At 55.3% G+C, this 25,329-nt stretch overlaps 2 protein-coding genes across 3 annotated transcripts in view; both read left to right on the top strand.

Moving 5' to 3' along the window:
• The window catches only part of LOC122364277 (plastin-1-like), a 39,784-nt gene extending 18,432 nt beyond the window's left edge, over window positions 1-21,352 (top strand). Inside the window, exons 1-13 of one of the 2 annotated variants that reach the window (XM_043334498.1) lie at window positions 4,882-5,244; window positions 8,760-8,918; window positions 10,497-10,605; window positions 14,268-14,421; window positions 15,674-15,881; window positions 16,961-17,115; window positions 17,428-17,533; window positions 18,239-18,418; window positions 18,735-18,910; window positions 19,134-19,273; window positions 19,542-19,693; window positions 19,982-20,083; window positions 20,356-21,352. In XM_043334498.1, the coding sequence (XP_043190433.1) occupies window positions 5,164-5,244; window positions 8,760-8,918; window positions 10,497-10,605; window positions 14,268-14,421; window positions 15,674-15,881; window positions 16,961-17,115; window positions 17,428-17,533; window positions 18,239-18,418; window positions 18,735-18,910; window positions 19,134-19,273; window positions 19,542-19,693; window positions 19,982-20,083; window positions 20,356-20,526 (1,893 nt within the window). In that variant the 5' untranslated portion in view covers window positions 4,882-5,163 and the 3' untranslated portion in view covers window positions 20,527-21,352. Of the gene's footprint in view, window positions 1-4,881; window positions 5,245-8,759; window positions 8,919-10,496; window positions 10,606-14,267; window positions 14,422-15,673; window positions 15,882-16,960; window positions 17,116-17,427; window positions 17,534-18,238; window positions 18,419-18,734; window positions 18,911-19,133; window positions 19,274-19,541; window positions 19,694-19,981; window positions 20,084-20,355 lie in introns of those variants that run through there. The other variant, XM_043334499.1, reaches the window with a different exon arrangement.
• Window positions 21,353-24,177: 2,825 nt separating this feature from the next.
• LOC122364275 (hybrid signal transduction histidine kinase B-like) overlaps window positions 24,178-25,329 on the top strand; it is a 59,179-nt gene continuing 58,027 nt past the window's right edge. Inside the window, exon 1 of the mRNA XM_043334496.1 lies at window positions 24,178-24,520. The gene's annotated coding sequence lies outside the window, so the exon portion shown is untranslated. The remainder of the gene's footprint in view (window positions 24,521-25,329) is intronic.

Here is a 25,329-nt window from a genome sequence, read left to right as displayed (position 1 = left end):
GTGTAGTTTTATAGGCAGACCCGCCGGGCGGCGGCGGACAGCAGGGGCGCGTTAGCAGGCGGCGGCGACCGCGACAGACGGGCTGTTTGTCGAGCGCCGTGTCACCGCCGGCGACCGCACAGGGTCGTTTGTTTTCACCTCTGGCGACAGTCGCCGGTGTTTGGCCGGCGGTGCTGGTCAGATGGTCGGCGCGTCAGAGGCCGCCGTGTCCCCTGACGGCGGATCTATCGACCGTGCACGGTGGGCGACGGTGCACCTCCCGTGCACCGCCGGGCGTGGGATGCGGGTGCATGCTGCACCGTGCACGCCTGAGATGTGACCGGACCCGCCCGCAGCGACACAGCACTGTATCACAAAGGACATCTGTCCGTTCAGTGGTGTCTTGGGTAGCTCGTGTGACTTGGTGATTTTCCATGATTTAGCTATGCGTCGATCGGGTCGTGTCAGGAGTGCGGCTCCTGGCCGGCGGGTCAAAAGGCCGGCGTCCTCTCATCGCGGCACCGTTTGGGAGGTGCGCGACTGTCGGCCCCGGGGTGATCTCGGCCAGTTCCGGCAGAGTCGATCGGAATCGTTTCACCGGCCGTGCGTGGGTGCGGCCGTCAGAGCGATGTCGGCTGCTCGCCTGATGATGAGGGCGGGTGTGTCGACCCGACCCGGCATCCCATTGGCCCCGATCTACCGAACAGACGTGGGAGGTGCGGCCGGCGCGGCGACCGCTCGGCTTGTGCGGCGCCGTGTGGGTCCAGGGGGGGGGGGGGGGCTATGACCGGCTCGGGGGAGGTCGCCGTGCAGAAATAGTGCGACGACTCAGACCTGGTGCATGAACTGGTTTTGGGAATACATAGTTATATGCGGAACAAAGCAAGTTTAGCTGAAGCTTTTTATCTTGTAATCCTGATATAATGCAAAAAGATTAGCTCAGGAATCAGCCTTTGGTAAGAATAGCTCACCGGATCTCCATTGTCAGTCATATCCAACTGGAAGGTTTGACGTTAACAAATCCCGACAATACCCGTTTATCTTCCTTATAGCCTTAGCCTGGTTCTTTGCGAATCAGTTTTCCGCGGCTGGATTTGGAGGACCCCCGAACCTAATCTGACCGCATGTGTGAAAAGAACCGCTGTGCACGGTCCCTGGGTTGACAACTTTACCGGTGCAGTGACCACAACAGTCAAGAGTGGCCGTCTGCGCGGCGGCGATCACCGAGCAGATAGGAACTGGACACGGCGCGTCGGCTACTGTGCACAGTGCACTACAGCGTGCACAGCGCCGGGCGCCGGCGGACGCACCGCTCGGTGGCAGGGCGGACCGCGGGGCGGGCTGGGTGTTGTGCACTGTCACGGTTGTAAGGCGAGGCAGGTGACAGCCCGAAGGTCCTCCTTGCCTCCGGGCGGTAGATGTCACCTGAAATCGGGGCTGAAGGCGCCTGGATATGAGAGTTGCAGTCGCTGCTGCGTAAGTGTATAGAGGGTGATGGCCGATGGGTGGCACTTAGCAAGATACGTGAGAGGTAAGAGAGCCAGCTCTTGGTCTGAAAACGAATGGTAACCGGTCTTGACTGCAGTACAGACCGAGGCCGCCTGACTATTATCGTTCGCTGGTCTGACCTGCCGCTATCGCCTTAACGACTTGGACCGGTGAGGTCTGTGTATATGAAAAGGCGTTTGAGGCAGCACGGCCACTTATTGCTCTTCGCTCTAAGGGAGGGTAGAAGAGTCAATGAGGAAACTTCTGGAGTGTCGGAAGTTGGGCTGCACGAGAGCGGTCGAAGAGCTCTGTCGAAAACTTACCCAGGCCAATCCGTCTCCCCCTTACTGAGCACGGTTTTTTATGGCTGATGGCGAGTAATGCCCAATATTTTCATATCTGGCTGGGATGTCGGCTGCGAAGAATGCCACCGTCGTATGTCGTCTGGTTTCCCAGGCTGGGAACGATAATAACGTCAAGCCGCTCCTTTGGAGCGGGGTCCTGACCCGACCCGAGGGTTTCACCCATGTATGAACCGTGTCGCGCCTGTGTGTTCTGTGAAAACGGGCGGCCCTCCCGGGTGGTAGTCAATAGGCGCATTAGCATACTGTTCCACTTGGATCGGCCTACGTTTGGGCTGGAGATGCGGCCTTTGCCTGACCCGGCTGATCCGAGCCAGTGTAATTGCCGAGTGGGTGGGAGGAGGCGATGCCGGCCAGCCGCGAGTCGAGAGATGCTCTGTGCTTGGTGTGGAGCATGAGCCGCTGGAGTCTGAACGAGCGGAATTCGGACCTGGTCGCACCAACAGCCCACGAGTCGGAACTATGCTGCAGATGCGATCCGTTCGATAACAGCTAGCCGAGTGCTGTGGGACTGGGTCGGGTGTTGGTTTTAATCTACGGGATTGGCTGGGTAGGATCGATATTGGACGGTAGCCAAGTGTGTCGGCAGAACAGGGTGTTAGTAGTCGCATGTAGTGGCGATGGGCAGTTCGAGTCGGTCAGATGTATCACTCTTTAGGCTGCTCACCTTATCTGGTAGAGTGGAACTCGTACACCAAAAACCTACTGTTGCAGTCCGCGACATCGGCCCACTGAACAATACCAAGAGGTTTACCTTGTTGCATCCACTGCCGTATCCATCCGCCTCCCCTGCCGCCCTGTCTTCCTCACTGACCTCTCCGGGGCCGGTCTCTTGTTGCGAAAAACAGTATGACAGAGACCGAGTGGCCGCGGTAATAACGGCCTAACTCCGACGGCACAAAGAATCCAGCGCACTCCAGAGCGACGGCCGTGCGGACGCCACTCCGCCGGAAATAAGTGACCTCCGGTTTTTCGTCTGAGAGTCGCTGAGGTGGTGGCGGAGTTTATTTGCTGACCGTGAGAGGTGCAAAGGAGGCACGGTGAGGGATAGATTTATTTTTTCACGGTATGCTGTAACAAGGTACAGCACGCCGAAGAGTGCAAGTCAGTTAGACGTGGTCTTAGAGGTGTGGGTGGGTGAGACAAACATTTGAAACTGCGTCTAATGGCGATGGCGATTACAGAAGTTTCAGCATACTCTGCAGTTTGAGGTTCCCCTATGTAGTATGTAGTGCTCTGGCTTTAAGTGCATATGCCAGATAGAATTTCATTTTTGGGTGCGCAGTGCTCACCAACTCATGCATCAGTAGTATTCATCGTTTCCGAGGCAGAACCGTGCAGATCCCTGCACAGTGCACAGTCGTGTCGTGTAAGGGTGGAGGGACATGGGTGCGTCTCTCTCCGTGCGTCCCTGAGCACTGGGCGGTCCGCCCTATCGTGTGTGACCGACCGACCGGCTGCTCGGTCACCAGAGGGTGGGGCGGTGAATCAGGCATGGCCGCGCCCGAAGGCCTTTCCCGTACCGATAGTGGCAGTGACACTTCACCGGCCGATTACAGGCGGTCCCATGACGGGTCTATCAGCTGTGTCTACCCACGATAGCGGTTACCCACCGGCTGGTGAGAGCTCGTCCCGTGCGTTATCACACACGAACCGATTGACACCAGGCAGGTCGTGTGTGTGGCTGCTATTGTAGCCGCTCACGCTGACCGGATAGAGCTGAGCCGGGCTGCCGACCACCCGGTGGGTCGGCTCGTAAAGCTGTCCGTAGCCACACACGGGCTGCATTTCAACTACTGCCCACTGCTGTCGATCGCTGATAGCACGTCCGGTCTCCGGCGCCGGGCAGGCACGAAACAGCGCAGCTGATGGTGGTAAGACTGACGATCAGCGCAACAGAACGGAAAGCGGCCGTCGGCGCCGATAACCGTCGCTCGTCGGCAGCGGCGTTTTCTCCCTGACGGTATGCTCCTAGGGAGATACTCGATGAGCCGGACACGGCAGATGCGCGCACCACCAGATGTGTGATGAGTGGAGAGGCTTTATTGTTTTCCAGCGGTGCATAATTCCCGGCGATAGGGTGCGTCCGGTCGGCTCCCTGTGGGGTGCGCCGCGCCACATTGGGTCGTCGCCAGTTTCACCAGCGCTGTACCGCTGCTCGTGAATATCGCTGTCCAGCTGTGACTGATTCCACACGAGCAGATGGTACCGAGTCGCGCGCCGGGCCGTCCGACTTCCCCACCTCCCGCTGACTTGTTTCGCCCGTCTCACGGGGCATTATTCACCCGTCCCTGTGACCGTTCCTCTCTGTTCACCGGTCCGACCGGCCGGCGTTCGGCGCCGCTGCCTGTCACGTTCGACCGGCTCCTAATGCGGTGATCGTGGTCGGCTCGATTTGAGCCGTGCCCACCCCGTCGACCGACCGATCGGCGCCGGCGGAACTGCCTGTCAGGGTGGCCGCAGCGCGCTCTCGCCCAGCTCCGGGGCCGTGCCCTCGTGACCGACCGAAATGTGCCAGGCACAGACGTCCCATCTCTCGACTCCTTAGCTGTGCTTTCTTCGTATCGTTTCTCCTAAGCTTGATGGGAAAACTGCTACTACCCTCTTCGTACACCCGGATCTCATCACCACTGCTCTGATCTCAGGTGGTACTTGCAGCGCAATAAAGACTCAAGCCCTTCCATCTGTTTGCCTTCGGCTATCGGCCTCTCCCCTTTTCGGGATGATTCACGTCTCTCCTCCCGTACTGCTGCTGAGGCTCTAAACTCACGAAGAATTGGAGGGTGGGTGTCAGTGATTCATGCAGGTCTGAATGGATGGCTGGCGCAGATGATTTCGGCGGTGCCTCGGGCTGGTGATGGAGGCTGAAGGAGCGGCCATGGACGGATGGTGGGTGGGTGCGTCTGGCCGGTGCCGCCGGCGGCGGAGGGCCGCGACGTGCCGCACCTGTCGGCCCGCCGATCTGGCTCAGTGGAACGCACCTCTCTCTCTCCGTCCCCGGCGGCGACGGCGGCTGTCCCGGGCCGAGCCGAGCGAGCGCCGTCTCCAGTCAGTGCTCATCCTGTGTGCGTCTCGGACGGGTGACTCGACTCTGCCGACTGGACTCTGGTCTGAGTGTGTCGTGAACACGTCAGCCCGCGACTCCCACTCGGCTCTACCGGCTCAGCTGGGCTCCGACTGGATCAGCTCAGCTCAGCTCAGCTCAGCGCTGTTCAAACCCGACTGCTGTCTGTCTGTGCGAGCGCCAGTCCAGCCTGTGCCAGTCCATCCCGGTTCGACCGGTCACAGGTGCCGAGTAACGTCACAGCTCCCCGCTGCCCCTTCCGCCGCCGCCATGGATATCATGGATGTTGATCGATGGGACTCGATGCTGGAATTTCTGTACGAGCTGCGTCAGGAGGAATGCATCAGAAAGGTAAATGGGCCCATCTGGGTACTGAACGAACCACTCCCGGCTCGGGTGAGATTGGTTGTGGGCGGTGGCCGCTGGCGGGACCTATACGCTGTGTGGGAGGGCGTGAGCTAGCGATTACATGTGGCTGGCTTCCGCGTAGAGACATGGCGGTGGGGGACGCATGGCTGGTTGTATTTTATTATTGACCCTTGAGACATGACTTATTGCTCTTATTTTTGCAGCTTTTCTTTACATTTAGATCATACTTTCTGAATACTTTCTAAACGAAAATATTTATGATACCTTTGTTATTGCAATGAGTGCGCTTTGGAATTCCCAACTATGTTCATACTGCGGTGACCAGGATTCTTGGGAAACTCCAGTGAGCTTTGTCTCCCATGTATAGCATTGATTGCTTTGTCGCATTTATTGCTTTCAGGGAAGTATTGGGAATGCTAGTCACGCCCACTCAGTCCAGGTTGCCAGAAGTTCTGGTCATGATCCGTGAATGTATCCGTGAGGGTCGACACGGCATGCCACCCACGTATCTTGGGGGGATATGTCAAAGATTGAAGAATGTATTGGCAATGCCAACACTCACAAGTTCTGAGGCTAGCTCGCGCTATTGCATTTACCTACTGATGAATGGGCGCGAGTCGCGTGGCTGAGTGTTCGGTTCGTGGTGCCACGCAACAAGCTACGCTTGGAAGGCACCGAGCTCTAGTCATTCCAGTTAACCGTTCAAACTATTTTTTAATGTGCACGCGTTTCATTACCTGTTCAATCTGGTACCCCTATCAGCAGACAAATGACCGAGTTTTATGGCGTCTTGGACACAATCGACCCTTGTGAGGCTTTGGCCTTATAGTGCTCATAAGACCTTCGGGGATACATATTGCACGGGGCCACAGCTGGCGCGACGCTGACAGCCGCTCCTTGAACCTTACATAATCCGTGCCGCAGCTCAGAGCCCCAACCACCACCTTTGTCGGAACGCAGCCCTAATACTACTTTGTTCAAAACGCAACTGTAATCCAGCACACCGCACAGACACATACGGCGGCGAGGGTGGTGTATTTTTCAGCGCGGTACACTGTCCGTCTGTCGGCTGTTTTCTGTCTGATTCGGGGCTCGGTTGCGCCGCGTTGGCGGCTGAATGGCCTGTTTGCCAGTCGACGTGAGAGTGACGGACGTGCGGCTGAAGGGCTGACCTCGGTATGCCGCCGGCGACAGGTGGGGTATCGGTCAGGCCTGAAGTCTGTTAAGCGTAGCAGTCGCTACCAACGGCCGTGGCGGGCTGCGGCTCCCGTTAAGGGCATACGTCACCCACATATGTGTAGTCAGGCGTATGAATGATGCACTACTGCGGTACTGCATGCTGTGGGATATGCTTGTGCTCGGGACATTTTGGGAGTTGGATCATTACAGACGGATTTGTGAGATATGATCGAGACTCAAAGGTGCGCTTATACATTGTGGAATATGGTCGTGTGGTCTTGGGTAACTCTATGCCTTTTATACGACCACATCATTGACGCGGCCCCTGTCACTGACCCCTGGTTTCACTATGACACCGGTGTCAGATATAGTGGATTTATCCAAGGGACCGTCGAATTACCCCGATCCCTGGCAATCCGGGTACGGCACGGTCTCTGGTCGCTCGCGCTGACGACCGGCGCCCTAGAGTCGAGTACGGGCCGTTTGACTCGTTCGATTGTTCCCGGAAACCTGCCGCGCTTTGGATGGCCCCGGTGGTGCTCCGATCGTGTCGCTGCACTGTGTCGGATGCCGCTGTTACTTGGGGCTGCGGCCGCTGGCTGTGTGTGGCGGACGGGCGGATTGGGGTGGGCTCGCGTGTCTCCGACTGCGAGATTCCGGTGGCTGTCATTGGCAGGTGGGCTCGTTGGGTGGTAGGGAAACCGCAAATTGAAAATCAATTAAGGTTTTGTTCGAAATTCGGGGAGTTTTTGTCGGTGTGCCACTGAGAAGATTGGCAGTACGTTTGGGCTTGGAGAATAGCCCATTGTCGTTTTCGCGGAAGTGTGCCGCATTTCCGAGCGCCCATCTGCCTTCGCGACTTGTAAAAAGGATACATATGTCACCCATTCAGCCGGCGAAAGTGCACGCGCGATGAGAGCAGGAAACTTCCGGGACCGCCGAAACGAAAACGCTGCCGGCGCCGGTCACAATGCGGCGTTACGGCGACTTTCGCCCGGCGTCGGCCGTCGCCGCGCCCACCTGTCGGCAGAGTCGACCGTCGCCGGCGACACTGGCCGACAATGGCACCCGATTGGCCCCGTTTTCGCCGGTGGTACACCTGGCGCGGCTCCGTCCGGCGCGTGCGTGATTAATCGAGTTATATGGCCGTCAGTTTCTGGGAAGAGTGTCTCCCTGCGTCGCACCAGGGCAGTGATATTGAGGCTCTGTAGAGCGATGTCATGAGTCGCTCTCCCGGCTGATTAATATTGGTCGCCCGGCCGATCGGCCCTGTGTGTCAGCTTGTTTGGAGTGTTTGGGGTGTGGCGAGGAGGCTCACAGCGAGTGTTTGGTCCGACCAGCCCGCTAATGGTGACCGGCCCCAAACACATCTATCGCAATGTGATGACGTCATTGGGTGCCAATCAGTGGCGGCTTGTCGACGTTAGCGCGAAAATGACCGCGATATGGTCTCATGGCCACGCTCCACGGTCCGTTCCGTCAGCCAAAGATGACGCAGTTCCGGTGGACTGACCACGGCGAGCCTTCAGACGGTTTATCTGGTCACCATGAAGTGCGTGATAATCCAGTGCGGACTACTTTCACGCGGATGGGCTCGATGCGTAAGCGGGTGGTCAGATGATGGATGATGACGTCAGTGGAGGACAGATGACGTAGCACGTTCCCAGCGGCCTTCGGAGGGCTCGGTCACGCGTCGTCGACTCACGAGTCACGCGTCGTCGACTCGGAGTCACGCGGCCTGCGGCGGATCGTCTCACATTGCGACACGCTCCTCGGGGAACCGAAAGGCGCCTCTGTTTACACCTCACGCTGGGAACGGTGTGCCGGCTGTGAGAGGATTTTTATGTAGCATGGACAGGCGCTGGTTACCGTAGTTGCGTTTGCACAGTGTTCGATCACTAGATACTCCCTTCTCTTTATGTAGAAATAACACCGCCTTCGCTCTGAGAATGGACACACATTGCGTCTGCTCTACGAATTGATATGTGGAACGTTTTTTTTTCATTTCCATGATCTTTATGAAACGCGATTTTATCCTGCCTAGCAGGTACTTTCCATGCACATGCCACCTTCAAATTAACACGCTTCCTCAGAAGGGAATAATAATACCTACAGCTAACCTTTCCTGTCATATCAGCATTCTTGTCTGTTTCTCCCGAGAAGTATTAACCCGTTCTGGCCAGAAATAGACCTACGGCTCCCGTCTGTCTCGCCTTAATAGGTAACTCACCCAGTATAATAAAGACAGCTATCGTAACACCCTTTCTCTCCGTATGAGTGAGTGATTTCTGAGCATGTCCCTGTCTCTCCACCCACAGATAGACAAAGATGGAAACGGCTACATCGACCTGTCTGAGCTCAAATCGGCGCTGGACCTGGTCGGCTTCAAGATCCCTCAGTGGCAGGTGCGGCAGATGATCGACCAGTACGACCGCAGCCACAAGGACGGCAAGCTCTCCTTCCACGAGTTCCAGGGCGTAAGTCGGACGGGCTGGGAGTGGGAGGTACCGGGAAGGTTGGGTGGATAGTGCCTGCCTTACACAGCACTTACGCTGAGAATAATAAAGAAACTAACTGATTGCGTTCGAGCATTTTTTCTCTTCTTTTTACCTGTCATATGTTCTACCTCGAAACGTTTACTTGTAATGTGTCACTGTGGTCAGTATCTAGGCGGTGGGATCGCGACTGGCATCGGGGGTATCGGCTGTTTGTAATGTTTAAATTCTAATCCGCTTCCTTGGCACTGCATCTTGCTTATGTAGGTGCTCATTCCCTAGATTGCAGCGGTTTGTTTGCCGTGGAAATGGCGTCACAAATTGCCAATATGTGCCATATTGACCATTCATCGGCCGGTGCCCTTCGGTTAATAAACATTAATAAGTGGCCGCGATTGTCGCTAGTTCCGTGTGTCGAGTGCCAGTCATCGATACCGGTATATGCGCAGTAATTTGTCAATTTTCCTCCAACGGCGAGCCCCATCTACCTTGTCACGTGGCACACTGACAAGAAATGTGTCTACATAATTAGACGGGTGTTCAGCTCGTCTGCGTTAGTGAGTGCACCCTCATCCCCGCATCCGCGTCTCATAAACGCGCTGAAGATGCGTCTCGTCTCCCCGGGAGTCCCTTGTCGCGCGTGACTGGCTCCCAGCGTCACTCCCACGGCGGAGCACGCGGGTCGTGTCGGCGATCTGTCTCTCCGTGTCCCGCCCCGGGGCGGGCCGCCGGGCGATGACCTGTGACCTGAGCGTCCTACCGGATCCCACCTGATGACCTCTCACCCTGTCCTCTTCTCTCCTACGAGTCTTGATGGCAGCATGACTGGCATTGACCGTACGGAGACGAGGGGTTGTGCACCGCCCTCCACATTACCGGAGGTATGGGTCTGTTGCTGACGTGCAGCCAGCGGCGCCGGCCGTGACTGGAATGGAAGACGGTCGGATCGACAATGTCTGCAGCTGACCGACGTCTGGCCCTTTATGCTCGGCCGACAGCTGGCCCAATGTTGTCCAACTTATGTGTCCTCACTGCCGACTCTAGGCTTTCAGCTCCCATGTCTTCACCGCTCGTTGTACGGTATTCCCTCCTATGTCCCCCACACTACCCCTGTGCCCTCATTGTGCCTCAGTATCCCCACGGTACCCTGTTACTGGTTTGTCCCTACCGCCGGCCCCCGACTCGCCCCCCCCTCCTCCCCCCCCCCCCCCCCGCCCATCCAGACGACGGACGGACCTGTTGCGATCCCGACTCCCTCACGGTGTCAGCGCGGCTAATTGATTTGTCCATCACTGGCACGAACTGTGACAGAGCCGAGGCCCGAGACGGTCTGCCGGTCCATATTTGTCCGTCGGTCAGCCTAACTAGTAGCATCGAGTGGAGCGATGATTACTAGACACGGCCCAGGGAGTTTTGTTGATATTTATGTTGACGTCCAAGCTGTTCATGTTGTCAACTGTTGACTGTCTAGTGGGTTGATGTGAATCACTGCTTTGTTGTCTGTTGACGTGAGTGACTGATCTGTTGATATGAGTGATTCATCTGGCGTTTTCTCCACAGCTGTGTGTCGACCTCAAGTCCAAGGATGTCGCCACCACGTTCAAGAAGGTGGTGTCGAAGCGGGAGAACCTGGAGACGCTGGGCGGCATGTCGCACGCCTCCTCAGAGGGTGAGTGACTTGCTGACGTCACCAGTGGTGTCCTGGTGTCACCAGCCGGGCCGTCCATAGTGTCTCAGCGTCACCAGCCGTCCCGCCCCTTTTGGGTTCAGCCCGCCCCCAGGACTTGTCCGGTGTATACCCGCGTCCGCCCATCCGTTGTTGCTGTGAGCCACTGTATATTATCTCACGGCTGAACCAAATCCGCTCGGCTCACCTCGCTGCACAGGTCTGTTGAGACTCTCCTCCCTCCGCCCCCGCCCAGTGTCTCGCACTGCACCGCCGGCTGACGGCGCTCAGTTTCCTCACTGGCCGGAAAGCAGCCCGCGCCGGTTATGGCACAATCGCTGCCGCGATCGAGCGTCGGTGGCGAGGAATGTAGCCGTGGCCGCTGCGCCGCTGACGGTGTGGCAGCCAGGGTGCCGCGCAGTGGTAGGGGGTGATGGAGGGGGTGGTAGGTAGGGAGCGTCCGTGGTAGGAGAGTTCCAGGCTGATGACGGGTGGCGCTGACAGTTGGTTCTCTGTTACCAACCCGGCGGCGATCGTGCGTTGGAATTCAAATGCTGTCTGCAGACGATCAGAACAAATGGACTAGCTGTCGTACGGAGTGCCACTCTCGTTGAACTGGAGATTGCTGGCTCCTGGCAACCGCACTGATGTGACGCTCCGGCACGTACTGTCAACGGTGGTCCGTCGAGCGCTGGTCACTGACCGACCTTCATATGGGACCACTGAGCGCAGTGGGCTCGGCCAGCGCCGCCGGCTTCCAAATACGGTCGCCCCGCACGGGTTGCCCGCCACCCCACCGCTCCGCCGCGCGCCGGCCGGTGCACCCGCCCCTATCGGCCCTCCATTGGGGCGTCCATAGGCCGCGAGAACAGCTGGTTGCCGGTTGGGCACGCCGTCCACCGCTGCCGCGAACCATGCAAATGCCGGGAACCGGTTGGCACTTATCTGCCCGACTGGACGCCGGCGCTGGCGGCAGCGCCGGGTGGTGATGCTGAAAGTGAAAAGTTGGCTGCGATTGGCAGTGTTTTGAACGGCGCTCAGCTGTTTGTGCATTAGCAGGCACTGTCCTGGCTGGGAAATTTGACGGCATTTGTGTATGATACCATATTTGGTTACCGCCCAGGAGCTTTCGTATTTGTTCGTTAAAACAGGAAGCCATTCACAATTTTATGTCCTCACTGCAGTTCCCACTTTCCGAGGCTGTCCACTAGTGTTCAGCTTCTCTTCCTTTGCCCGTCTGTGGCCCGTTCAGGTCAGTGCCGTGTGCCCAGCACCGGGACCGGCTCGTCCGTGACTGAGTCCGTGACAATTCATGACTGTCCGTGACCGAGCCTGTGACAGGCCGTGACCAAGCCTGTGACAGCCCGTGACCGTGTCTGTGACTGCCCGTGACCATGTCCGTGACCGTGTCTATGATATCCGTAACGGTTTTCGTGACTGTCCGTGATGAGCCGGCGCGCGCGGCATCGTCCTGGACTCGATCTCTGAGCCTGTTTACAGCCATAGGGTGTCGGTGACTCGTGCCGCCGACCGATCTGCTATTGGGAAGAGGGACAGGGGTGGCTGCGGTGGTGTCAGGAGAGCCTTGGGTCCGGGAGGGCACGGGCCAAGCGAGAGCCCTGGGTATGAAGGCAATCCCAGGTCATCAGGAAGCCATACCACCTGTTTGGCCGCGGCCGGCTGACAATTTCCCTTGGGTCAGTCTGGGCGGCCACTAAATGCGAAGTTGGGGTGAGAGGAATAAGGGATGGCAGGTAGACGGAAAGTGATTTGATTTGATCGGAACTCTGCTTACCTGGCAGCACTGGTCTCAGGGGGCCTGAGCTCAGGCTAACTTTGTGGAGCTTACATGGATGAGGTGGGAAGATTGTCCATAAGTTATGCACACTGATTGGAGGGAACACAAAGGGCTTCAGATGCACTCATACCGACTCCAGCGAAAGTGAGTATTTGCCAACGTTTGCTGCAGCACTTCAGAGTACAATACTGGCACAGTACCGGCGACTGCACCGTTGACACTTACGGCGATAGTTGAATACCTGCGATAGTGTGATTATGAAATACTACAGTTGTAAAGCGCAGTTCGAACAGCCATGACGTAAATTTAACTTAGTTTCGACACATATGCTCATTTTTTTATAACACCACAGCCATTATGGTTTGATTAACTTCTCATGGCATTATTGGGGACTGTGCCCATTTTAGCAATGCGACTTTGAGCCGGAGAAAAGCGCTAGGTTCCGACGATGCGTCGCTCGGGCAAGTGTATCAGAAGCAGCGACTGCGGCGGTGACACCCATATATGGCCCGTCGGAGGTCGGCCGGCGCACGTGTCCCGATACGGACCGTATCGGCGCAGACGGGACGTTTCCGGCCCGCGGCCAGGACGCCGACCGCTGCCGTTCCGGTCCTAGGAGGCTATCTTCCACGCTGTTCGGCTGAGGTCTGGTGGAATCGAATCAGCCTTATTTAGGAAAGACAGAAGGTAGTCTAGACAGAGTATTGCCACTCTGTATCACTGCCCAAGTGATAGAGAGGGATCGATTCAGAGATATTCACTCTTTCACTTACTGTTGCTGGGACTAGAGAGGTTATTTGATCATTGAGTAAGTTCGCAGAGGGTGGTATACAAGAAGACGCTGTCCTGAGGAAACGGAAGTCGGACAGCGATAGAGTCCCACGGCGGCGTCTGTCCTGACTGTAGAGTAACGGAGCTGCCACGGAGCTGCTGTCTGATCCAGATTAAACCAGCACCACTCTGAACTTTGTGTCGGAGGTGGCTGGGGACAGGTCGGATCGCTACACGACCATCGCTTCCGACTGCGGCGCGTGTAGGGTGCCGTGGGGACCTCTGGGGCTCATGGTCCCGGAAACGGCCGTCGCGGGCGGTCGAGCTCGGCGCGGCGAGTGTCTCACCGGTCGCTGCCGACCCGGCACTGTTTAACTTGCATCGGACGCGGCGGCCTGGACAGCCGGAACGGCCCGGTGGCACGGCGCGCGTCCCCGCGGGCGGCCGGTGACCGATGCCGCTCAGATTGGGCCGTTTGTTTCCAATCTATCTGCTGCCGTCAGGGAGCCCAATCACCATGAGCGCCGGATAAACCCGTGACTGTGATCGCTGGCGTTGGATGGGGTGGCTTTTAGATAGTCCTCCGGCTTGGCAATAACTCATCACCGGGCAGGGTTGGTGGTCGGCGTGGCATCCCGGTTATCTGGTGCCTGTTTATGGTGTGTAAACACGTCCGGACGGATGCTACGCCGGAAATCCAACGATTCATAACGGCCGTGCTCACTACATAAATCACCGCCAATCATTTATTTAGCGTGGCTGGGTATTTCAGGCTGCAGAGGGCGGCCTGACTGGCTGTTTGCTGTTGTTGTGCAGTGGTTGAGCACTTTGCAGGCTGTTGCAGCGCTGCGCTGCAGCCTCGCTGAAACGCGGTTCATCAGGCACAGAAGCCGGATGACTTGGCCCAGTTCCGGTTCGAAGGTCAATACGCATTGCGCTGCCTTAACGGTGTTTGTAGTCATTTTGGTGCTGCTGGCAGCCATATAGGTATTTTGATACTGATGTTAAGGTGTTAACCGAGACCTAATAATCTCTCTCCAGCCAAGCTGTCGGTGTGGCGTTTTCTCGTCTGACTGGTGCGTGTTGTGTGTTTCAGGCACCACCCACTCTGTGCGGCTGGAGGAACAGATTGCCTTCTCCGACTGGATCAACTCCAACCTGGGCCACGACCCGGACCTGGCGCACATCCTGCCCATCGACCCCGAGGGCAAGACGCTGTACGACAAGGTCCGAGACGGCATCCTCCTCTGGTGAGTCGGTCACGTGGGCAGAGGTCAAGGTCAGGTCATAGACGCTGTACGACAAGGTCCGAGACGGCATCCTCCTCTGGTGAGTTGGTCACGTGGGTGGAAGGTCAGGGCTGGGTCAAAAGAGTCGGGTGGGGTCTTCAGGAATAGTTGGGATTCGAAAGGCAGCTTGACAACACAGCTGTGAATTATCTGTGGGCTGCTTGTTTTATCCTCTGCAGAACTTTCGGATCTCTTATGCAGGATGAATGATTTACGACTTTTGTCTGCGGATAACAAATTGGTTTTGCACGCTTCTCTTGTATCTCAGTCGTAAAGTCGCCATATCGGGGATATCACATCGTTCACGGCTATGTGCATTCATGTTTTTTATCTTCACCACACTTGTCTCTTGGTTCCCCTTACTCAGTCATTCAGTCAGCATTTCCTGTCCTCTTTTTTACCCTCTCATGTTACGAATATCTCTGTGGTCATTCTTTCCGTCTCTGGCTGCTTCTATATTGCCCGAGTTACCAACAATCGAGATGTATCCCAGAAAGCATTGCCCAACACAGATCGCAGCCGCTCCGGGTGGTCTGGTCACAGACAGACGTCACGCCGAGTCGGGTGTTCTATCAAAAGGGAGCCGCCGCACTGTCAAAATGACACAGCTGCTGTCTCCCCGTGTCTCCCACCCCCGACTCCTCCCCTGCTGCCCTCATATCCCAGCTATGCGTGGGCTCCCGGCCGGTCCTAGCAGCGTCGATAGGCTATCAACGCGGCAGTGTGTGTGATGAGTGTGTGTGAGGTGATATGTGATTAGTATGTGTGACCCCGGGTGATGTGTGATGAGTGTGACCACTGGGTGTGTCATCCCCTGACCTGTCTGTTCCCCGTATCGCGCCGACTGACTGTCGATGGTCCGACCGGTCGTGCTCCCGGGCTGTCTGAGGAAACGACAGATAAGATAAGCAGAATGAAATACAGGCTGTTGAGGAGGGAGACGGACATGAGATAAGAACAGGCTACTGAATACTTGACATTATATGATGTTCTGATAATGTGGAATGAATCAGTCGCCATGGTGTTCGATGTCAAGAGATATTTATAAATTTATGAAGCATTAAGCTTACTTTCCTAGCGCAGTCTCCATAGTACGTGAATGCTGAAAGTGAATAGCTTCCTAACGGATGTCCATTCGCATCGCTGTCATTTCCATTTCCATGAACCTCAGCAGCTCAAACACTAACCATCTACGTTCACTTCTGTCCAACAGCAAAATCATCAACCACTCCTGCCCGGACACGATCGACGAGCGGGCCATCAACAAGAAGGGTCTCACGCTGTACACCAAGCACGAGAACCTGACACTGGGCCTGTTCTCGGCTCAGTCCATCGGCTGCAATGTCATCAACATCGACGCGCATGACCTGGCCAAGGGAAAGCCCCACCTGGTTCTCGGGCTGCTCTGGCAGATCATCAGGGTAAGTGAGGGTGAGGGGAGGAAGATCTATGGGGTGGATACGGGGCAGAGGAGAAGGCATGAGGGGAGCAAGGTGACAGAGGAGATAGAGAAAGGAACATGAGGGTAGCGTAATGGCTGTGTTTGAGACCTGCAGAAAGTGGGACGATTCTGGTGTGCCATGGCCAGGCTGCATTTATAGCAGAGATGCAGTTAAGCATAACGATTGTAAGGGTGATTGTCGAGTGAGATAGAGTGACAGATACATGACTATCTTTATGACGGACTTACCCTTGTTATGGGCTCTGCTACTAAGATTACTAAACTCACAGTGAGCTGCATTTGGCTGGCTGCTGTTAAATCAGGGTTGTATGGTACCGTTTGTATGGCACCGTGACCAATATTCACGTCCCACAAATACCCTGAGGCTCTGCTGTGACCTTTTCTCGGCGCGGGATAATGCCGGCCGGGCGGGGCGCCGCAGAGTCCAGCGCTGCTGGCCGCTCCTGTTCCGTGTTTGTGACCGTTAGAAAGGTCGTGGGGTCTGCAGTGTCACCCTGCCACTGAGAAAAGTGTCCGCCCCCGTCCGACTCTCTGGGCGCGTGTGGGAGATTATCGCGTCAGGTTTCACACTCGGGGACTTCCTTATCTGTTAAAGTTCTGAAGGGACTCGTGGGCTGGGCTGGCTTTCCGTGCGAACTGGGATCTAAATCCGCACACGGAGAAACGAATCCTATTGTTGGTGATGGGGGATTAGGTAATGGGTAAAGAGATCGTCAAATGAGGGGAATGTGTTTGTGCCTCGATGGCTTTCAGTGTTGCCGGCGCACACTGAAAGGTCAGGGTTCATTCTGGTATGCACCTTATTTGTCACACGATGTAACTGGCCTGTCATTTGTGGGTGTCACGGAGTTGTGAATATACATGGGGGAATATGCCGTGACAGATAGCCATATTCTCCGCTTTTCATAAATATTTGATGTATTATTCGTTTTACCACCATGACGTCAGTGCCGTAAATAGCATTCCCGTTGTGTTCCTACGTTTCTGCCAGGCGCGGCCTGTGTACCGCAGCTCTGACGTCCCTTCTCCTCTCTGCAGATTGGTCTGTTCAACCAGATCACGCTGGAGCACTGTCCGGGCCTGGCCAGCCTGCTGCAGGGTGACGAGAAGCTGGAGGAGCTGATGAAGCTGTCGCCGGAGCAGATCCTGCTCAGGTGGATCAACTACCACCTGGAGAGGGCCGGCGTCAACAGGTAAGGAAGAGGGGACTGGGTGGGACACGGCACGGGACGGAGAGGGATGGAACGGGACGGGACGGTAGGAGGGGATGGTACGGGGCGAACAGAACACGACACGAGGGATTGGATGGGACACATGATTAGAGTGAACAGGGTGAAACGGAATTGGACACCGGATAATGGGACGTATGGAATAGAGTAGAACGGAATCTAAACTTTATTCGCTTTGTTGATACCATTAGGCAAGCTCCTCCTATCTCTGACTCGCTCCCTGCATAAGTTTCGCTATGACGGTCCGTGCTGACACCGCTCTGCCCTCTGACACAGGCGGGTGAACAACTTCACGTCAGACATCAAGGACTCTGAGGCGTACCTGCACCTGCTGAACCAGATCGCCGACCGCGAGGCCGGCGTCACCATGGAGGGACTCCACGTGAGTTTAGCCGCTGGGACATTCCGAGGCTGCCTTATATAATGCTGGCTGGCTGAGCCACCGTAATTTTGCGAAAGTTTGCGATTGATATTGCGATGCTTCGGCTTCTTATTAACTCTCTACGATCGTGCGTTCAATGATTGATAATGAACAGCAATGGGAGCAGTCCCGTATGAAGCTGACTGCAAATCTGGGATTCGGTATTTCAAATTTAATCTGGTTCTATTCCTGTGAGCCGGATGTTCGGGTACTTCCCCTGTCTGGCTGTCTCGCTGAAGTTTCAGTGAGCTCTGTCACCCTGAATTAAATACGCTCCGACAGGCCGCGTGGTTCCCTCTTAGACAATATGTGGCCCGGATCCGTCGAAGCGGTGTGGCGGAGACAATCGCACCAGATTACCGCACTGCGCTTAATATTCCCCGAATCTTAAGCACAGTACGAAGCAGCCGCGCATGACTATTGCCTCTGTCTGGATCCTCTGCGCTCCAGACCATGGCCGGCTGATGGACAGTAGAAACGAGTGATTTCGCTGTCGAGCGCCGGCCTCTAACCCTTTCCGGCTTTTACGGCCGCTAGGGTATTGCGTTACGCTCGGGAAATGCCTCAGTGGTGGATTATTTCCTCCGCAGCTACGCTGTCCTCCCGGTGCACCACTGCTACCTATCGGCCCTCCGTCTAACCACAGTTTTCTGTCTCTGCCGCCAGGAGCCGAACCACCTGACTCGGGCCGAGATCATGCTGCAGCAGGCGGACAAGCTCGGCTGCCGAGCGTTTGTATCGCCACAGGATGTGGTTGACGGCAACTACAAGCTCAACCTGGCGTTCGTGGCTAACCTGTTCAACAACCACCCGGGCATGGATAAGCCCGACAACATGGACCTGGAGGTAAGGAGCTGACCAAGACAACAAGCAGCTGTGGGGTGGGAGCTGGTAGGGGAATGTGACAGTGTGTGACGGATATCAGAGTATTGGACGCACTGAATAATAGCATAAAGGCTGCTAACAACGTTGATCTTGTGGACCCTACTAAAACCTGAATATCTAAAGTACTAGACTAATGTTTGGACTCGAAGCCGGTTAGAAATATCAAATATCCGGCTCCGGCTTTCCTGCCAGGCTGGGAGAGTATCACATTGTCATCTGGTCCGTACACTGACTCGTGTACTTTTCCTGACCTGACCTCTCCATCCCTCATGTTCAGGGTCTGGAGAACATCGAGGAGACGCGCGAGGAGAAGACGTACCGCAACTGGATGAACAGCATGGGCGTGTCGCCGTACGTCAACTGGCTGTACTCGGACCTGGCCGACGGGCTCATCATCTTCCAGCTGTACGACATCATCCAGCCGGGCATCGTCAACTGGAACCGCGTCCACAAGTACGGCATCGGACGGGACCGTGGAAAGGATGGGGCTGGGAGTAGGGTGGTTGATTAGGGTTGTCGTGAGAATGATAAGGCTAAGTTGTAAAGGTGTCACACGTCATGTCGGTCTTGAGTGGATGTCCTGGTGATACATTTTTACTTAGGCCGTCCTAGTTACGCTGCATCATTTTCGTCGTTCCGTCTCGTCATTTAACACCACTTTCTGCGTCTCTTACAGGAAGTTCAGCAAGCTGCGCAAGTTCATGGAGAAGCTGGAGAACTGCAACTACGCCGTGGAGCTGGGCAAGGAGCTCAAGTTTTCGTTGGTCGGAATCGCTGGCCAGGACCTGAGTGACGGCAACCAGACGCTAACGCTCGGTAGGTGGAGTCTCCGGGCTTGAAGGGGGACAGTTAGCCAGCGTACTTGGTAAGCTAAGAGTCCCGACGTACTGCCTTCACAAAAAGACTAGGGGAAATAAGCCAGGCTCGCGGATTTGTTATGCATCTTATCTGCTGACTACGTCGTTCATATTGTCAGATTGTTCATGTGTTGAGCTCGTCCACCATAGTTGCCATCACCTCTCGTGAGCCCTACGTCCTCCCACCCCAGTACCTCCCCCTGACAGCCGCTCCCCGTCTGTTTCAGCGCTTATCTGGCAGCTGATGCGCGCCTACACTCTGACGGTGCTCTCCCAGCTGGCCTCCTCGGAGAACCCCATCGTCGACCGTGAGATCATCGAGTGGGTCAACGAAAAACTGCAGGCCGGAGGAAAGACCTCCCGCGTCCGGAGCTTCCAGGTCAGTACCGGGGAGCGGTGGGGAGAATGTGTTGAGATGTGAACAGATGTTCTGGGCTGGCATTGCGAATTTTGTAGGTACGGTATCAATATGAAGATCGCATGTGCCCATTCTTTAATACGTTTTCTAATAATTATCCGACAAGGTACCATCATTAGATAGTACATTATTCAGCCAAGCTTGTTAACAGCTCTCCCTCACCTACGTTTTTTTCGGCAATGTTTTCCACCAATTCTTTTCTCACTTCGCCTATGAAGCCCTGACCGGTCACCCCGTGTCACCCCGCAGGACCCGTCCCTGGCGACGGCGCACGCGGTCATTGACCTAGTGGACGCCATCCGGCCGGGCACCATCAACTACGAGCTGGTGCGGCAGGGCGGATCAGAGGAGGTGAGATCACCGCGCGGGGACTCAGCGGGGAGGGGCTGACTGATGGGGAGGGAGGATTGGATTGAGCCGGCGGGACGCTCCCCGCCAGGATCTGCAGAGAGATATTGCGTACACGCAAGTTACAAGTACGAGTCTGGAAAACTGGGACGCAATTAGTCGCTTTCGTTCAATATACGGTTGTTTTTAGTTGAGATTCTGTAGCTATAGCTAGATGGCATTGCCCTGGTTATATGTAGAAAACACCTGACGTTTCGCCCCCGTTCCGCTCGCAGGAGAACCTGGCCAACGCCAAGTACGCGCTCTCGATGGCGCGGAAGATCGGCTCGCGGATCTACGCGCTGCCCGAAGACATCACCGAGGTGAAACCCAAGATGGTGATGACCGTGTTCGCGTGTCTGATGGCGCGCGACTACATCCCCAATGTGGACAGCAAGAAGCAGTAGTGTGCGACCGCCATGGACGCGCTACTGGCCTCGAGACCATAGACTGCGTGAGGGAACAATTGTGTGAAAGAGGACGCTACCGGCGGTCGTGCATGATGCCAAATCAATGCGATATGAACGGTGCGCGTGGCGCGAGTTATGTAGCTTCTATTTGTAATGAGTTTATCTGTTTTGTTGGTGCGTGTCGCGCGGCGGGGAGTGGGGATCGTCCTCTGCCGCTGGCGCCGCGCGCGCCTGCTTGATTGGGGTGTTCTGATTTGGATTGTGAGCGGGCTGGTGGGTGCTGCTGTCGGGTGGCGCCGCTGTGGAGCCGGTCTTCCGTGTGTGGGGCGCGGGCCGCCGCCCGGGACGGAGCCTCGTGTGCCGGGTGGGAGGGGTGGGAGAGCCAGCCCGGGCGCCGACTAACCCTCCACAGTCACGGCGGGCGGCGCTGTGACCGATCAAAGCACGCACACACGCGCGGCGGGCGTGTGCCCAGGTTGTGATAGCGGCAGGGGCCGGCGGCGGTGCGCCGTCCGGCCGCTGCCCCGCGGACCACTGCACCCCGATCACACACACACACTGCGCGCGCGCTCACATTCCCCAATGGACGGCGGTGCGCCGGCACCGACCAGGGTATTCGGTCGTCTTCGGCCGCCCCCGAACGCCTCGTAATCAAACATTAACCCATACGTGAATTATTTTATCGATTCATACTTGTCATTTATGCTGTCGTTTATATTTTGAGCGTGGTTTTCGCGTGATCAGCCTGATTCGTGTTCGGATGGTGGCAATAGGCTAGTGTGATTACATGCAGTGCGGCTTCAATACATTTTACACGCGTTTACTGGCGACTGTATGGGGTGGAGCATACTGGGCTGAATAACGAATGCTGTTTCCTAGCCTGGGCGACAGCTGTGCCCTGTGTGCGGTTACATCGATCTATCTATGCATTGGATGGTCTTCATTGCTCGACCTCGCTTCACGTTGCAGCATAGCTTAACTGACTAGCCATCATAATGTATGTCAACATAGAAGCCTGGCTGGCACCGGTCACCTAGCAGCCACGATGCTTTTCGTTCCTTTTTGCAGGTGTCGTGCTTTTATCGTGCTTTTCCGTTTGGCCTGAATTCAATTCAATTCATGTATTCACGTTAAATCCGCGCACGCGGCTTTTCACTAACGCATGTCAATAGATAAAAAGATGGACGGATGAAGTAAACACACACTCATACATGCATAAAACAGTCCAGTCTAACGCTGATCATGCAGTAAATAACGAGTCACTGCCGTCTTTAAACGAGTCCGCCCGTCATATGTTGCGATAAAATCGTTGTACGAGTTGACACCGCTGTGCACCAGCTGTCTGCGGCCTGCCTCTGTTCGAATGCGTGGTAGTCGCAAACGACCAGAATGACGAGTACCGTGACCATGGTCGAGGGTCTCGAGCGTACAAGCGACACTGGTTGGCTGACTAGACACTATCACTCTATGCACGCTACATATCCGATGGTACAGGGCCAGATTTGCTGCGCTTAGCCAGTTCAGATCGCGAAGTATGTCGGTCACATGGCTGTACACTTTCGGCGACCACTAATAACTGCCGGCGCGGGAAGGAACTGCTGCTTGGATCGGCAGCCACTAGGTGTCTGACTGTGGTTGAGTGCAGTCTGCGCAGTACGCTCAACTGTGTAGAGCCCCGTTAATGACCAGATGATGATGCAAACACTGGGGCGCTAAAATGAACAGAGACGCTGCGAGTCCAGGCATTGTGGTGCTTGTCTGTGGGCCTTAATTCTAAACTCCCGCCTCTTCTATTCCGTCGAAGGCGGCAAGGCGTCCCAAAAACCGGTAACGAAATTAATCCGCTAATCCTCACGGGGCTTTGCAATCACAAAAGCAGTCGCGACGTCAGTCTGCCAGCTGTATCAGTTCATATATCTGAGACCTCAAATGCGGTCTCCTCTCTGTCAGATGATCTCATAAGGCTTTCAGCAGCCGGCGCGGGAGAGCTTCATGTGCCAACATTGCCAGCAGCTGTGGCAGGGAGCGCTCTCAGAGGCACCGCTGTGCGTGGGGAGACAAATAAGCGCGGCTTTGTCGCTAGAATCAAGATGAGTTCGGAACACTGACTCAGGTCCGTCCAGGGGGGGGGGGGGGAGGAGGCAGCAAGTGCCAAGCCCGGTAAAAAATAAATATATTGACCCGTTTGGTCCCTCCCCAATTTACTCCTCAAACTATCAGACGACTCCTCTTCCCCTCCGAACAACTTCTTTCCTGCCGTCCGCTATTCGACTTCAACCGACCGATCCACGGGTTTTTATTATCTGCCGACGCTCAACATGCCTCTGCCATGGGTCGCTCACCCCGTAAATCTATGCTTAGGTAAAAAAATCAAAATATAGAAATGAACGTCTCGGAACGTCCTCTCGATATTATCGTAGGGTTGCCCTGTCTCCGTTTCTGTTTCTGTCTCTTTCGCTCTTCTCCCTCAATCTCTCTCTCTCTCTCTCTCTCTCTCTCTCTCTCTCTCTCTCTCTCTCTCTCTCTCTCTCTCTCTCTCTCTCTCTCTCTCTCTCTCTCTCTCTCTCTCTCTCTCTCTCTCTCTCTCTCTCTCTCTCTCTCTCTCTCTCTCTCTCTCTCTCTCTCTCTTTCTCTCTTTCTCTCCCTCTCTCTCTCTCCCTCTCTCTCTCTCCCTCTCTCTCTCTGTCTCTCTCTCGTGTTTTATCTTTGGAGTACCTAATACCCCCTCCCAAGGAGGGTTATCTCATCCAGGCCTGCCACGAACAACCCTTGCCGCTGTCGACTCTGAGCAACAGGCTGCAATCCGACCTGATGGCCCCTATCGTATAACCCGGGCCAATAACCGCCGGACGGCCGCTATATGTGCGCCCGTCAGACGGAACCGCGAGACGCGAGAGTAACGCTGATCCGGCAGTAACGCTGATCAATATCAGGGTCGGCAGCTCCAGCCGAGAGGGCTCGCTCGACCCACTCGGAATATTTGTGGAACTCGCAGAAACGAACGTCAAACTAATGTAAACACACGAATGTTTGATGTTATCGAGCAAAGAGTTCTGCCTAAACTTCTGCCTTTCAGCTGTGGGCATATGATTTTGCATTTATTTTTCATTGAATGTAGCCACGTCGAAGTAGAAGCTGATATGGTAATAGCCGTTTTCACGACGGGCTATCCGGCGAATGCACCTGATTTGACCAAAGCAAATATCTTCATTTTATGAATTTATTTCAGTGTTTTAATCGATGATGCTCTCTGATAATATGACAAAGCAGGCATATAAGAAGCAATAAGTGCAACCCTAGCTGATAGCTGCTAAGAGACACACTGAACGTGATTTGACCAAATCTGCACCTAATCTGTCCCAGATGTGACCAAATGTGTACCAGATGGCTGTCGTGAAAACGGCTAATAACTAGCTTTCGCAACAATAAGCAATATTCATATTCCTTACATACGTTTGGTCGCTAATTGAATGCGTTTTGGAATAACACACACATTCCAGATCCCATGCGTCGTCGACCCTCTGTCGTCTCTGCCGTCCTCCCTCCCCCTCTCTCCCCCATCCCTCCCCGCCCCCGAGCGCTGCGTCAGATGAGCCCCCAGGGCATGGATCACGTGACCTGACTGGCGGCTCGTATGACCGCATTGGTGCGAGGCGAGGCGGCCAGCGCCTGCGGCTGTGCGGGCATTGCAGAAAGAAGAGTCTCCGTTGCGGTGGTAGACTTTCAGCTCCGCCGGCCCGATTGTTTGGTGTGCCTGCAGTGTCATCGCACTGCATCAAAGGATGTCGGTGTGGCGTGAGACTACGTGTGCGTGTTCGCTGCGGAGGACTTGTATTGTAGTCCCACAGGACTGGAAGCCGCGGAGTTTGACAGTCAGTCACGCAGAGGCCAGTGCGTGTTGTTCCGACAAGGTGACCACGGGAGTGTCGGGCAAGGTCGCTACCTGGATGGCGAAACCAAGACTGTTTGGAGAAACGTGACACGGATAACGGTAAGTCACATTTTGCTGGGACGCGTCCTATTTGATACTATTTGATACTGAGTGGCGAATTCATAATTGGGAGCATAATTAGGAAATCTGTTATATGTTTATCATACCTTGCACACAGCACACCAATGCCCTGTCCGAGTGTACGTTTGTGGGGATAAGCGCTGGAGACCTACTCAGTATACGCCCGATGTTCGACGGTTGTAACCGGACAAGAAGATGGTGTGTTGCAAAAAGCAAATCGGTACCCATTTTCCGTTTTGTCGTTTTCTGAGAATGTTGTCAATCTCCGTTGCGGGCGCTGACGGATTCCTCGTTCGGACGTTCAGAGAAAATATAGCAACGCACGCAGAAGAAAAGCACAACTGACGACAACGGGCTGGAAGATTTATCAACTTATTTCTACAGCCACCCGATTGACATTCACTGCACGATTCTGCGTCGAGGCTGCCTTCTGTGGGAGATTTTTCAGAAGACGTATTTGACTCAGCTTTGATTTATGTCGAGAAATTATCGGTTCAGACGGTTTTATTTGCCCCTGCTGTTGCTGAAGATCGCACTGGTTACGTAACAAAATATCCTGTCATGATGGAGTGTTCAATGTCCATTTATTGGCCAATGGCCATGGCTGATGGCACTAATGAGACTTTTCGGACTCAGAAAAGAACGCTAGAATGCCATGACTAAAATAACTCAGTGAATGGAAGGCTTTGGCTGTCGCACCAGCCACCAGCTGCTATTTCTGTCATCAAGGCAGCGCAGTCAATTAACACTCGTGTCAGCCCAATTAGACCCATTGCATGATATGTCAT

Source organism: Amphibalanus amphitrite, unplaced genomic scaffold (assembly GCF_019059575.1).
Source record: "Amphibalanus amphitrite isolate SeventyFive unplaced genomic scaffold, NRLGWU_Aamphi_draft 000666F_arrow, whole genome shotgun sequence".
Taxonomy (NCBI): domain Eukaryota; kingdom Metazoa; phylum Arthropoda; class Thecostraca; order Balanomorpha; family Balanidae; genus Amphibalanus; species Amphibalanus amphitrite.
This window is presented reverse-complemented; position numbering and strand designations above follow the sequence as displayed.